The sequence below is a fragment of the Coffea arabica genome, chromosome 6e (genome assembly GCF_036785885.1).
Source record: "Coffea arabica cultivar ET-39 chromosome 6e, Coffea Arabica ET-39 HiFi, whole genome shotgun sequence".
NCBI lineage: Eukaryota > Viridiplantae > Streptophyta > Magnoliopsida > Gentianales > Rubiaceae > Coffea > Coffea arabica.
Genome location: NC_092321.1, coordinates 2874990 through 2889205, shown reverse-complemented (window position 1 = coordinate 2889205; position 14216 = coordinate 2874990). Strand labels below are relative to the sequence as shown.

Sequence of the window (14216 nt, the reverse complement as noted above, 5' to 3'; positions counted from 1 at the left end):
ATATTTAGCGCACACACATGCTATGCAGCAGCGGAACAAAAAGGTAAAAGAGACCCCTGCATCCCAGCCCCTGATGTGTCTCTAATCTTAGGCCCTACTTGACAAATAAATAAGTTTTTTGGATATTTATCTAAAATTTTACTATAATTTACTGTAAAAATTATTTAAAAAATTATTAAAATGTGTAAATTTTTAAATATTTAAAAATGTATAATTGAAAATTTTTAAAATTTATTATAATTAAAATTATTAAAAAATTTGTAGAAGATAAACTTGATACTCAGACGGAAAAGATCGTACTAGTAGAGCAGGGGGTAAACAACTAGTAGTCGTTAATAACGGTGGGCTTGACTGACAATTAACTTGATTCTGTCTAAGTCACTAGAGCTCGAGATTGGATATCAGTTAAAAGGTTGTGAACGTGATGGCATGGGTTGACCACGATCATCGGCCTATCCCATCCTGCGCTATTGCTAGATACATTTGATTCAATTGACGTTGAAAAGGTGATACCATTAACCAGGCCAGGCGAGGTTTGACGTGACACCAAGAAAAAATGGACCATCACGTGATGCCAATTCCGGAATTTCCTGGATCCCCATTCCGACATGCAGCCTACACTACTGGTGCTAGCTATTACTATTAAAGTAGGGTTGATCGCAGTCGTGGGTTTCTATTTCTTTAAACAGCGGAATCGAAACGAGCTCTTATAAGAACAGTTATAGTTACAATTGTGGAATCGGAATATATATATCGGTTTGTTTGGATTGCGATTTATTTGGTAAAATATATTTGCTTACATCATCATTATAATTTTTAACATAATTTTTTATTTTCTCAATTATCATTTTATCTCACATACATCACATTACAAAAAGTGCTACAGTAAAAATATCTCTAATAATTTACAATTCAAACAAACCCATAGTTTCTTAGTATCTACCTGTAGAGGCTAGTAGATAGATATGAAGACCTATGAGATTATCTTTTCACTTTTTTCTAATAAGAGTGATAAGAGTATTACTATATTGGATAACATTTTTTTCCATTATCAAGTTATTAGAGATAATCAGATTCGAGTGTGTTTGGATAGGAAATTATTTGAAATAATTATCGTTATATTTTTTGTGATGTGATATATATGAGATAAATAAATAATTAAAAAAATAAAAAAAATGCATTAAAAATTGTGTTTATGATATAAACAAATAATTTGAAATCAAATAATGGCTATCCAAACACTTATCCGGAAAACTCATCCCATTTAATTTGGGGATAATGCTCATCACTGAGTTTGATTGTGACCCAGCTGACTAGTTCTACCGTGCCACATGTGAACCAGTCATTTGTTATCCCTCTAGGGTACAACAAAACCACCTTCAAATTTACCAAATTTGAGAACATGTGCATTGCCACAAGGAGCCCTCAAATTTGTCCGACGTAATCTTTTTTCAATTTTGTGGGTTGTCTTTTATGCGTCCTCATGCCCATCGTTATGTCCATTTTGTGCATATACTAGAATTCTAGAAAGCTGTGGGATTAGAATCATTTGGATTAGATAAATGTTTGCCAGATCCCAAATAGTATGTGATTTTGCGTAGATGCTAGTCGGTACGTACGCTGACTGGGCCCTTCCCAGTCCAACCGGCCAGGATCCAACCTCATAACATTTCTGCTCTAAATTGCATATTTCTTCTTTTATCGTCATTAGGTATGAATATGCTTTAAAAAAATCGGGATTCAGTATACATATATATATATATATATATATATATTTCTAGGCGGTTCACTAAATATATAAAACCGGTTCGCTGAGTAGTGTCCGAAGGCACTTGTTAAGAGTCTCGTGTGTTAATTTTTTGATAAAAATAAAATAAAATTGAAAAAATATCTAAATATAAGAATACACTAAATATGATACGAGTCTGTATTCATATGGTCAATTTTCCGTACTACCAATAACATGAAGACACCCATTAGAAAAAAAAATCCATGATTGTTTTAAGTGTTGTTTGGATTGCCTTTTTTAAAAAAAAAAAGTTTAATTTTTTATGAATATTTTTTATATAGTTTTTAATAATCTTTTTATCTCAATTACTATATAACATCATAAAAAAAAAATACTACAGTAAATTTTTTTTTTCAAGAAAAGAAAAATTGCAAGTTGACAACAGTCAAATCGCAGGAAAGCGACGCTAAGAAAGGGCGCGGACATAAATTTCCTTATTTGTCTCTGCTTAACTTTCCGGAAATACAAGGAGGAGCAGTACTTTAATAACCAACTCAACAGTCAAATAGCTAGTTGACAACTTAACAGCCACCAACAGGCAACAGGGCCAAAGCCAAGAAACTGTAAAAATGGCGACCCCCACGTTCTTTCCTCATCAGCTCCCCATCAACTATACTACTACTTCCACCAACACTACTGACTCGGTGAAACCCCAGCTCCAGCACACACCCCAACACCAACTACCCTTCCTCTCCTTCCGTTTCTCTCTCTCCATGACTTTTGTACTCCTCTCTATTGTTTCAAAATCCTGCACATGCGCATCAAATCATGAAAAAGCTTCCCAAATTTCTCATACCCTCCCCTCAAACCGTCGCATTCTTTTCCCTCCCATTCGTTTTACTTCTCCTTTTCGTGGATTTGGTGTCTGGGGTTCGGCTCAATGGGCCCAATTTCAGCTTCCTTCGGTGACAGCGGCGTCTTCTGTGCCATTGACGCCAGTGGCAAGCAAGAAGTCATTTGCTGGGGCAACAAATCCTACTCTTCCTCGTCTGCAAATCCACCGCCCATTTATCCTGATGAAGTCCCAGCAATGGCTGCTCTCACCGGTGGCCGTGGATTTCTTTGCGGCATTTTAGCAAATAGCTCCCAGGCATACTGTTGGGACTCCACTGGCCTAATTTCTGATCTTGTTCCTGCGAGTTTCAAGCCCAATGCTTATTTTCACATTGCGGCTGGTCAGAACCATGTTTGCGCTATACGAGGGACTTACTACTCCGAAGGCGACTGGGGTACTGTTGATTGCTGGGACATTGTTCCACAATCGAAAAATGGCCTGACCTCAAGGCCAAGTACCCTCTTTTATGACCAACATGTGAGTACACTTGCTTTCAAGAAAATTGTTTCTGGCGATGGGTTTAGTTGTGGAGTTGTTAGAGATGGTGGCCTTGTTTGCTGGGGTCCATATTCTAAGACTTTGGAAGTTTCCAGCGAACCGGGAGATCTATTTAGCATGACTTCAGGGATAGATTCCATTTGCGGCATCTCTCGAGTTTCTGGTGGAATCAAGTGTTGGGGTAATAATGATTCTTTTGGCATTCTACCAGATGGGATTCGCTTCGTTTCGGTGGCAGCTGGAGCAAAACATTTTTGTGGGATTCGAGAAGATGATCACGGAGTTGAATGCTGGGGGAACTTTAATACCTCTTTGGTTCCTAAGAGTTCTGGTTTTCTTGCCCTTGCTTCCACAGATTTTGTTACCTGTGGCATCAGGGAGGCTGATCTAGTACTTGATTGTTGGTTCGCAAATGGTCCTCCACCTTTAGATTATGATCCTCCATTGCAGTTATGCAGTCCCGGATTATGCAACCCTGCTACTTGTGGTGAAGGAAAATTTGCCTTCAACGCCAGCATTCTCAATGAGCCAGATCTGACCAACTTGTGTGTTCGGAAAGATCTTAAGATTTGTTCTCCTTGTGCGCTGAATTGTTCCGCAGGATTTTTTACTTCGAGTGCTTGTACTGAGAATGCTGACAGGGTTTGCACGGCTTGCTCCCTCTGCCAGAACAGCTCTTGCTGGGATATTTGTGGGCTCCAATCTTCGCCGGAGATGAAGCAGAAGCACCAGCATCAATTGCGTGAATTGCTGCTTATAATTGGGTCTTCTGCTTCAGGGTTCATGTTGATTTTACTTGGCTGGTACCTCTTACCCCGCATCGCATCCGCAAAAAGAGGAGGAGGAGGAGGAAAAAGGATACATTTTGCTTCCTGCATTGGCAAACCTGAGCAGGAGATTGAAATCAACGGTGATCCAAATCCTCCTTCGTGTGTGGTCCAGTGTCCTGGGATTGCCCAAGTGTTCCGGCTTTCAGAACTGAAGGATGCCACCAATGGTTTCAAGGAGTTCAATGAGCTTGGTAGGGGAAACAATGGTTTTGTTTACAAAGCTGTTCTCCCTGATGGGAGGCAAGTAGCAGTAAAGAGGGCAAATGCTGCCACGATAATCCACACGAATAGCCGGGACTTTGAATTAGAGTTGGAGGTCCTTTGTAGGGTTCGCCACGTTAATATTGTGAACCTGTTGGGTTGCTGTACAGAGATGGGAGAAAGGATTCTGGTTTATGAGTTTATGCCTCATGGGACCCTTCATGACCACCTTCACGGGGGCCTTTCTCCTTTAAATTGGGCCATGAGATTGAAAATTGCAATGCAGGCTGCAAAGGGACTTGAATACCTGCACAATGAAGTTGTTCCGCCTATCGCACATCGTGATCTAAAGAGCTCAAAAATCCTTCTTGATGCTGATTGGGGAGCAAGAATCACTGATTTTGCACTTCTTACTCCAAATGATGGTGATATCAGTCAAGACATGAAAGTTGATGTTCTCAATTTTGGGATTGTGCTGTTAGAGATTCTCAGTGGGAGAAAAGCTTATGACGCCGATTGCCAGCCGCCGAGTCTAGTTGATTCCGCTTTGCCTCTAATTAGACAGGGCAAAGCTGCTGCCATCATTGACCGGTGCATAGGTTTACCAAGAAACGTTGAACCCCTACTTAAACTTGCAGATATAGCAGAGCTTGCTTTGAGGGAAGATCCGTGCAAACGGCCCAGCATGTCGGATTTGGTACTTTTGTTGGAGCATCTAGTGAAGGAGGGATTGTTATTGTAGTTTAAAGTTGGAGCTTTGATTTTATTCCATTCTTTAATCTAATTATCCAACAAACAAAGACATAAAATAGCAGATTCTGGTAAATACTGCTCTTGGGCAACTGTACATTTTCAATGAGCTTCTTGTAAATTATGTTGCTTAAATAACTTCTCTCTATCTTGTTCAAGGAGGCAGGGAATCGAAATTTCATTTGTTTTTTTTTTTTTTGGGGGTCTCTTTACTTAACCGTACCACCCTATTTCTTGTTTACATTTTGGAGTTAACGTTGAGTTGCTATATTCTCAACAGTGTGCACTTTGGAGATAACCTTGTGTACACAAACTTTGCTCAGAACTGTGAGAAACATTTCGAACTTGTCTGGGTTTTTTGTTGCATTCTATTCATTTGATGATAGCAACAACATAGCTATACTTTCATCCTGTGATTGTCCCAATTGGCTCATCTATAAAATCATTTTATTGTTCAAATTTTAGTGCTTCTGAGACCACTTTCTCACATTTCATCTCAAGTATTGGAAGAAGAATCTGAGGTTGTAAGGGACTATATCCAAAGTCACTTCTATGTATAAGAAGACAGCACGCTTTCCAAGTAAGAAGGAAGCAAATGTTTGAGTGTTAAAATCAAATAACTATAGAGTGAGCGGGAAGAAAGTAGAGGGGTTCGATGCTATGGATAATTTGAGAAACCTCAGTGCCCCTCTAATTATAGCAATTACACCTATTTTCATGTTTCTGGTAACAGAAAAAGCCCAATTTGCATATGTAAGCAAAAATATTTAACGACTATCCTAACATGCCCACTCTTAAAACCTTCTCTTTTTTTTAATAAAAAAGCCGCTTCCCATCTCCAATCATCAGTTCATCACCGCCGCCACATTCAATCATTCAGTGTCCTCCGCTACAGCCACTAGCTTTGCCGTTCTCTTCCCTATAATCTTCAATCATCAAAACAACACAAATGGAAAATCCTTTGACTGCATGTCCTTGTACCCATATCAAGAACCAAGTATTCTACCAAGAGATCCACCATCCATTCAATCCTACAAAAGCTCAGCCTTCATAAACACGAGACGAAGACCCTTACCAACAAATTACTCAAAAAATTTAAGTTAAATTATAAGAACTGCAACGAGAGACCCAACTAAACAGAAACGTCATTGTGGAAGGAAAATTGAATAAGAATTCTCCATTCGGTGCTTGTTCCAAGCAAATTACAGTTATCATACGGCAACCATGGCCACCGCTTGTGCATGAAATAATTCTCCTCTAATTTCTTAGCTATAGCATAAAAGCAGAAGTAAAATGCAAAAGGGAACATAAAAAAAAAAAAAAAAAAAAACCAGTACCCAGAAGTTAGTTATCACTGATTGTGGTTGAATGAACGAGAAAGAAAGAAGAAATGGATGTCGAAAGAATCTGGGGCTAAGTAATGGTGAGAGAAAGATTACTGCTGGGGCAGGACAAAGGCAGTGTTCGTCTCGACTCCCCGGGGTTGGGGACCTTGGGGTCCGGCAACCTAAACGAATCCCTTTGATTGAAAATCGAAACTGCTGCAGCCTTAGCTTGGCTGAAAGTTGGAATAAGATTTCGTTGGGCTATATCTTTGGCAGGGGAAAGTCGTTCCTTTTACGCTCAATAGAGAGAGCACCAAGTTTGATTTTGGAAATTTGTGAACCACGACTTGAAGTGAAGGTCTGCAACCCTGAGCTCCTTGGCAAAACTTGTTCCTTTTCCTTTTTCCTCCTACAGGTTCTTTTTCCATGTAAATTTGGAACTAAATGAAGGAAATTTTAGGTAATTCAACGAGTTCAGGGCGGTCTGTGCAATGTCTCAAATTAAAGGGGAACAATCTGCAATTGCAAAAAATCTCCCTTTCTGTTAAGAAGTACTTACCAGCCGTTTGGTAAGCAGAATCACTACGATAGAATGGGTTTCAAGCTCCCAAAACCCATACATGATCTTTGGTTGGCATCTATCACTATGAATCTATCCAAACACATATATGTCATGTACTAGTATGCAGTATCTAGGTCGCCTGGTGGTGCAAAAGCTCACTAGTGACAGCACTTGTACTATTTTCATGAAGTTGAAAATTTGTTAAGGGATTCCATGATAATCTGGCTACAAACTTCGTGAAGTATTCCCTCCTTCTCCATATCCATTTACCCTTTATTTCTGAAAACCGAGTGTGTTTGATAATAAACCTTTTATGTTGCCAATCTCTCTGTTGTTATATTGGTCTGTCCAGCAGAAAAAGCAAATGTGGGATTTGATTTGTTTGGATTGTAATTTTGCACGGAAAAGTTTTTATGTTTTTTCCGTGAATATATTTTTTAATTATATTTTTATCTTATATATATATAATAAATACCATGTAAATTTTTGCAATAACTCCTAAAAATAATAATCAAAATGGCTCAACAAGAGAGTTTAGACCAGAGCCAAAATTCTTGCTTGTGAACGGTTTTAATCATGGTTCAAAGACTCTGTTGACACAAAAACGATTCGACCGAGTCGTCACCGGAACGAGGCTTCCCGATTCGATACAGGGACAAGATGATTCTGAGATAATAAATCGCCGACAACTCGGTCGAGACGTTTCCGAAACGAATAGAAACGATTGAGTCGTCCCGAGTCAACTCGAATTTTATTATTTTTACAAAATTTTAAATTATTTTTATTTATCATTTTTTATAATTTTTAAAATATTAAATATTTCAAAAATTTGCGCCTCGTCAAAACTGTGACCGATATGCTGAAATCGATGCAGAACAGTCGAGCCTCGATCGCGACTTTGAACCATGGTTTTAATCCGTGAGTTACCCGTGGAAGCAGATCCTTTTGACTGCTGCTCTTTCTCCGTGAGTTACCAGTGTTTTCATTGTTACAGTGTCCAACGCTCAGAGCCCAAGTCAATCTAACTTTGATTATTATGACTGGAAAACCGTTCACTTTTTATGTCTTGAGGCACCGGTGGAAAAGTCGATCAAGAATTGTCGTTACCCTGTCAAAAATACTGCTCCTTGGGCAAAAGTCCCCTGGTCGGAATCAGCCATCATGCATATATGATACATCATACATCGGCTGCTTGAGTCCATTGAATGAAGTCAGTCAGCCATAAACTGTCCAATGTTTCATTAATGACTTGTTCTGGGCGTCAGGACAGTGACGTATCCTTCCTCCACTCGGCATGCGCGTCGAGACAGTGAAATAAGGGTAAAGCCTCACGACAAGTTGAGTTTAGTTCAGTTCAGTTCAATCCGATCCGTATAATTTTTACTACATTTGATGTAGATTGATACAATTTTGATATGATCGTTAATTGAGTTGTATAAATTGACAAATTCATGTTTATATGCAAACTATACGGGTTTACACCAAGTTTTGATCTGGACAGAACTCCGTGATCCATTAAAGAGTCAAACCAAACACAGTATAGCCGTCGAATAAAGGTACCCAACAGGGAGGAAGCATGGGCGGAATATGTTGATGTGATTCCGGCGGCTCCCTCAGCTCGCTTCCTTTGAATTCGGATATTTCGACGACCCTCTCTGCCTACCTTATTTATCAACCGACAACAATCCAACTAATATCTCTGCGTCCTAACAACTCAAAAGAAAATCTCATCAGAGAGGACCCCAAAAATTTTTTTAAAAAATGCACCTTTCCCTCGTTGGTCGATAAGAATAATTGAAGATCCAAATTATCCTGGCGGCTTAGAAATTAGAAAAGGTTACATAGGGCAATTTGAAGAGATATTATAAATAGAAGATTCTAAATTCAAGATCTCCTACTTATCCAAATACAAAAAACTAGTGTATAGTTATTTTTGTTAACTTGGTATTGACAGAACAATTTAAGATATTTGCCAACAAATAACTTTTTCTCCTTTTCTTTCTTCAGCTGTGTTGATGAGAGAATCATCAGAAAAAACAGAAAGGGGTTGCTATTATTATTTAAAATGAGAATTGACATATGTCTCCTTGATAATTTGGTGATTGTTTAAGTGATAAACAAGTGATATTAGAAGTTCGAATTATGCCGTATATTAGAATGCCAGTAGGCTGGTAGACTGTCCAACGGATGGCGGTGGCTCTTTAAGGGCTTCGTTGGACTCTGTTTGGATTAGCTGTTTTTTGGGGTATTTTTGAAAAATTTTACTGTAACAGAGTTTTTAGAGTATATTTTAGGATATTTTTAGAAAATATTTTGAAATATTTAAGAGTAGTAGAGTTTTTAAAATATATTTTAGGATTTTTTTTAAACATTAAAAAAATTTAGACTACTTTTTAGAGTACTTTTTAAAAATTTTTATAGTATTTGAAAAACTAATTTTTAAAAAATTGAAGGATCCAAACAGAGCTAAGGCAAATTCTATAAATACGAGGCATTTTGCTTTCGTTCACTACACGATCAATATTTTTTTTGATAAAAATCAATTTTCATCAATAGATTGTTGAAATTTATCCAACAAGATATGATTTACTTCACTGCACTAATAGTAGGTTAAACATGCACTAGAAATTACAGATCTATAATTTAGCAAATACATAAATTTGAAAAATTATGAACAAACCTAAAAAAGTACAACAAATTTTAAAATTATCATTTAATAAATCACTGTATCTCCCTTCTATGCATGCTCCAATTACCGGATCTGATAATCAACATTAATGATGATAAGATCCGTCGAAATAAGTTTAAGAATCAAAAAATTTCATATCTGAAATAAATTCAAATATAACAACAAAATAAGGAAAAAAATACAAAAATCTCCATAAGAATTCTTAGGAAAATAGAAATTTCTCATTAGGAATTCCGAGAAAAAACAGAAAACTTTCACTAAGAAAATTTGGGAGAGACTTTATTAAAAAAAAATAAAACAAAACAAAATTTATGAGGGAAGGAAAAGGCTTTTGAAAAGAGCAAAAGAAATAGATAGAAGTTGGAGAAGAGGAAAGATAGAGAGATTACAAGGTCAATATAGTATCAATTTTTTTTATAGGAATAGTTTGTATGGAAGACAATGTCTTTGAGACCATAAGTCGCTCGTAAACGTTATTGTAGATCGAACACCAACACAATTCTCACATAAGCCGCTCATAAAGGTTGTTGTAGATTGAACACTAATATAATTTTCACATTGATAATGAAATTCGAATAAACGATTTTTTATGAGAAAGTGATTCTTACTTTTCAATTGGGCCAACTTGTATTGGCGTAACAACTATTGTTAAAGGTCCATTACTCTGGCGCATTCCCTCAACAATGTTGAATGTAGCAATATATACCAAGGCTTTTGCACGTTTTTATACAATCTCATCAATCCAGTTGAGACGTCTGAACTTTGTACATTAACAACTACCCCAAAAAAAAAAAAAAACTGCTATTAGGCAATCGCATGATTGCAACTTTACTTTACAGCTCCCCAGCTCTTTACATGAGCGTCCTCTGCGCTCCAGTCTACGTCGCTGAACTTGCATTGGCACTGTCGCCGGAGAAAAAGCTTTGCGAGGATTGCCGCTTCCGGTCTATTTTCACATCCATTAGATCAGCAAGTAGCCCGGGTTTTGATATCTCCGTGTCTCCAATGCCAATCTCATTAGTCAACATCTTGACGGCAGCAGACATCTTAGGCCGGAGTTTGGTGGTCTCTTGCACGCACATCAATCCAACCTTGAAGAGCCTAACCGCTTCTTCTTCTGGAAAATTTCCATTTAACACTGGATCCACCATCTGCCGAAGATTGTTAGCCTTGTACATTTCCCAGACCTGCACCACCACCCGCATTCATCGTGTCTCATCAGAAAAAAATTTATATATTTATAATCCACACTCGACAGAGGCTCGACCAGTATTCTTCAATCTAGTACTACAACTTTAGGAGCTAATACTCTAGTTGTTTTCCTCACCTTGTCGACAAGGAAATACTCTCCTCCACGTTCTAAGTCAAAACCGACAACTGGACCACCGGTCAGAATCTCCAATAATAGTACTCCGAAGCTGTAAACGTCCGATTTTCGCGTCAAATGTCCACTAATGGCATACTCCGGGGAAAGATAACCTCTTTTGAGAGAAAAAGAAAAATACCCATCAACAAGAAGCAACAGCACCCAGAAAAAAGATTTAAAGGAAACAAAAGAAAGCAAGAAAAATGATCACCAAGATTGGACATTCATTCCTTTTTAAGCGAGCTAACTTTTCTAATGTGCCAAAATTTAAGTAGTGAGGGACACGATCCCACTTACAATGTCCCTGCAACGCGAGTACTAATGTAAGATGCATCATCCCTGAATAGCTTGGCCAAACCAAAGTCACCGAGTTTCGGGGTAAAATGCAGATCGAGAAGTATATTGCTGGGTTTAATATCTCGGTGCACGATATGAGGAGTGACTTGTTCGTGCAGATATACAAGTCCTCTAGCCACCCCAATTGAAATGTCTCTCCTCAATTTCCAACTGAATTTCATCCTGTTATGCTCTTCACCTGTCAATCGACAATTGGGAATTGCATCAGGCGTAAAAGAATTGGGAATTGTTCGGGCGAATCCAGAACAAGTACAACTGGCTACAACATCAGTGTGTATGCATACTAGCAGTTGAAATGAGACAAAGAAGTAAAGATTACCAAGAAAGGTGTAGGCGAGGCTATTATTCTCCATATAATTGTAGACCAGGAGTCTCTTAGCGCCATCTACGCAGCATCCTCGGAGACTAACCAGATTCTCATGCTTAATGCCAGATAGAGCAGCAATCTCAGATATGAACTCCCTCTCGCCCCTCATGGATTCTAGCTCAACTGAAAGAATTTTCACAGCCACTAGACTCCCATCTTGCAGCATCCCCTTTTAATTTATATTGATCATTCGTCGAATCACAACCACAATATTAGAACCAGCTAGCAAAAAATGTATATCACCGTATTCAGTTGGTCGCTTAATTACTATAACAAATAGCCAGTAATTACCTTGTAAACAGAACCAAAGCCTCCCTCTCCAATCCGGTTGGATGATCTGAACCCCTGAGTCGCAGCTTTCAATGCGTCGTAAGAATACACAGGAAAATGCTCAACCCTTTGACCACCTGCTCTGAGATTCAAAATATAATTAAGCGTCTTATCTCTTCATCAGACGTCATACATCTACAAGCAGTATTCATATAGTATTGTACTGCTACCCTTATTAACCTACTCAAACATGCTATTAAATGAATATCGAGATAAGTAATAAGGGTTTTAAAATTCTTTACCAGGTCGTCTTAAATCACGGCCGTAGCCATCTCCGTCGTCGTCCACCTGGGAATTATTTTGAGCTATGGAGCAGAAACAGTTGACAAACGGTAAAGAAAACTTCATTTTCTTCTCTCTTTTTTTCAAAATAAAAAAAAATTAGTGTCGTTATTGTATTGTAGTTGAATCTCAGGAAGGACTATATATGTTCTTTCACTCGTCTCCGGCGACCATTATCGACTTTTCTTATGGCTACTTAAGAACTACTACAATTACTTATGAAAGTTGGAAGTTTCTACATAGCAGTGATGGGAAAGGGCATGATTACGATAAATGGAAACGGTAAGGAAGCAGGAAGAATTGGGGAAGAGGAACGCAGACAATTAAGGTTTAAGGAGAAGAGACAAAATGGGGCAGAAACGGTGACAGAACAACGAGATTGGGTGTTGAAAAAATAAAAATACGAAAAACCGCCACGCTAATATTTGTAGCCGAAGCCCCAAATCTTAATTGACTTTGACTAATTCAGAAATTGGGATTTCCTGTTCCCTCCAAACGACCAAGAAAGGGGGTTAAAAAAATAAGCCAGGAAACTAGCGTAGTGGTGTTTTCTTTTTGTCCAATATGTACACACTTGAAATAGAACGCAGCATTGCAAATTCATTGAACTTTGAAGTGATCCAAATTGCAGCGCATGAGCTACCCCTTGCACAAATACAATCTCACACAACTTGTGTACGGACGGATACAACGTTTCAATAATATTAAGTGAGTAATTATCCGAAATTCGTTCAAAATGTCCATAACGTTTTGAAAAAAAAAAATTGTTGTCCATTACTTTTAAAAGTATAATTTTACGTATCTTACAAATTCACATTAGTCAAATTTGATCTCTACATAAGTTTGAGGGGCAAAATTATCAAATTATATTTCACATAATTTGATCCATAGTCTCCCACATTTCACAAAATGAATTTTTTTTATTTCTCATTGATCATGTGCACGAGTAGTTTTGTCATGTTATTTGTATTATTCAGATGAAATCAACTAGTTGTATACATGAGTTAAAAAAGAGTTATTCCTACATATGATCAATAATAGATAAAAAAATTATTTTGTGAAATATAATGGACGAAAAATTCATTTTGTAAAATGTGAAAGATGAAAAATTCATTTTATGAAATGCAAGGAACTATAAATTGGATTATGTGAAATTTGATTTAACAATTTTGTCCTTAAAAAATGATCACGTGCAAGGTACGTGATGGATTCCTATCAAAAACTAGTCAAAAATTTCAGTAAGGATAAAATTTGATCAATATAAATTTGAAAGATATGCAAAATTATACTTTTAAAAGTGAGAGATGAAAAAAGTTATTTTACAAAATGTGAAAGATGTTTTGAACGATTTTCCCTACTTTATATAAATAAAGACTAAATTATTTTTGCTGAATTCAATAACGTCCGACCACAAATTGTCTAGCAAAAGTCTAAGTCGATCCTCAAATTAGAGCATTTTTCTTCGTGCCTGGTATGAAACTCACAATTGATTTTCATATCTTGAGGTTGTCATCATGTGATCAAAATTGAATAACACAAGTTAATATAAAGATTCAAAAGAAAAGAAAGGGGGGGGGGGGGAATGTGAATCGTTGCGATTTAGTACAATTTTGATCGTCACACGTGCTCCAAGATGAATTGGCAGTTCGAAAGACTCACAGAAATAAAGAGTAATGACGTGCTATTTTCTGGGAAGGGAAGGCGGCTGAGGCGCAGTATAGCAGTCAGTCCACTCTTTGCTGACCTCAGAAAGAATAAGACGCCTTTAATTTTCTTAATCTTTTAGGTCCTTTTTTCTTCAATATTTGATAAAAAACAATAAATCCTTCAGACAGTAGTGTAAGTTCACCAGAAAAGTTGTTGTATCAAAAAGGCAAAAATTATTGAAACTCCTACTCAAAGAAAAGCAAAATTATTAAAATCATCAAAAAAAAAAGAAAAGAAAATGTATTCGATACGATTTGACTTTGGGCGGTGCATAAAGTACGTTAGCTAGGCTATAAGTATTTTGACTTCACGGTGGCAAAAAAAAAAT

General features: G+C 37.4%; 2 protein-coding genes and 1 long non-coding RNA gene across 4 annotated transcripts; 1 reads left to right on the top strand and 2 right to left on the bottom strand.

The window, feature by feature from the left end:
• Positions 1–2267: 2267 nt before the first annotated feature.
• On the top strand, positions 2268–5068 carry LOC113696279 (serine/threonine-protein kinase-like protein CCR1). Its single transcript, XM_027215711.2, has one exon. It carries the CDS (start codon positions 2670–2672, stop codon positions 4893–4895), a length of 2226 nt encoding a protein of 741 aa, XP_027071512.2. The 5' UTR covers positions 2268–2669; the 3' UTR covers positions 4896–5068.
• A 439-nt stretch (positions 5069–5507) lies between these two features.
• On the bottom strand, positions 5508–7061 carry LOC113696281 (uncharacterized). The gene is made up of 2 exons (XR_003449731.2): positions 6241–7061; positions 5508–5934 (listed from the first exon to the last, which is right to left on the bottom strand). It is a non-coding gene; the product is annotated as an uncharacterized lncRNA (long non-coding RNA).
• Positions 7062–10151: 3090 nt separating this feature from the next.
• Positions 10152–12717, bottom strand: LOC113696280 (putative serine/threonine-protein kinase). 2 transcript variants are annotated; one of them, XM_027215712.2, is made up of 6 exons: positions 12142–12717; positions 11861–11976; positions 11522–11738; positions 11143–11380; positions 10807–10960; positions 10152–10666 (listed from the first exon to the last, which is right to left on the bottom strand). In XM_027215712.2, the coding sequence occupies exons 1-6, from the start codon at positions 12245–12247 to the stop codon at positions 10358–10360; spliced, it is 1140 nt and encodes a 379-aa protein (XP_027071513.2). In that variant the 5' UTR covers positions 12248–12717; the 3' UTR covers positions 10152–10357. The 2 variants fall into 2 exon arrangements, with proteins under 2 accessions (XP_027071513.2, XP_027071514.2); XM_027215713.2 differs by having other exon boundaries at positions 11861–11981; positions 12142–12716.
• Between the last annotated feature and the right edge of the window lie 1499 nt (positions 12718–14216).

Excerpts from the sequence above, each read along its gene's own strand:
- LOC113696279 (XM_027215711.2), top strand. The coding sequence starts at position 2,670 with ATGGGCCCAATTTCAGCTTCCTTCGGTGACAGCGGCGTCTTCTGTGCC.
- LOC113696280 (XM_027215712.2), bottom strand. The coding sequence starts at position 12,247 with ATGAAGTTTTCTTTACCGTTTGTCAACTGTTTCTGCTCCATAGCTCAA. Across the intron at positions 11,381-11,521 it reads CCTCGCCTACACCTTTCTTG|GTGAAGAGCATAACAGGATG; the intron begins GTAATCTTTACT and ends GTCGATTGACAG. Across the intron at positions 10,961-11,142 it reads ACTCGCGTTGCAGGGACATT|AGGTTATCTTTCCCCGGAGT; the intron begins GTAAGTGGGATC and ends TTCTCTCAAAAG.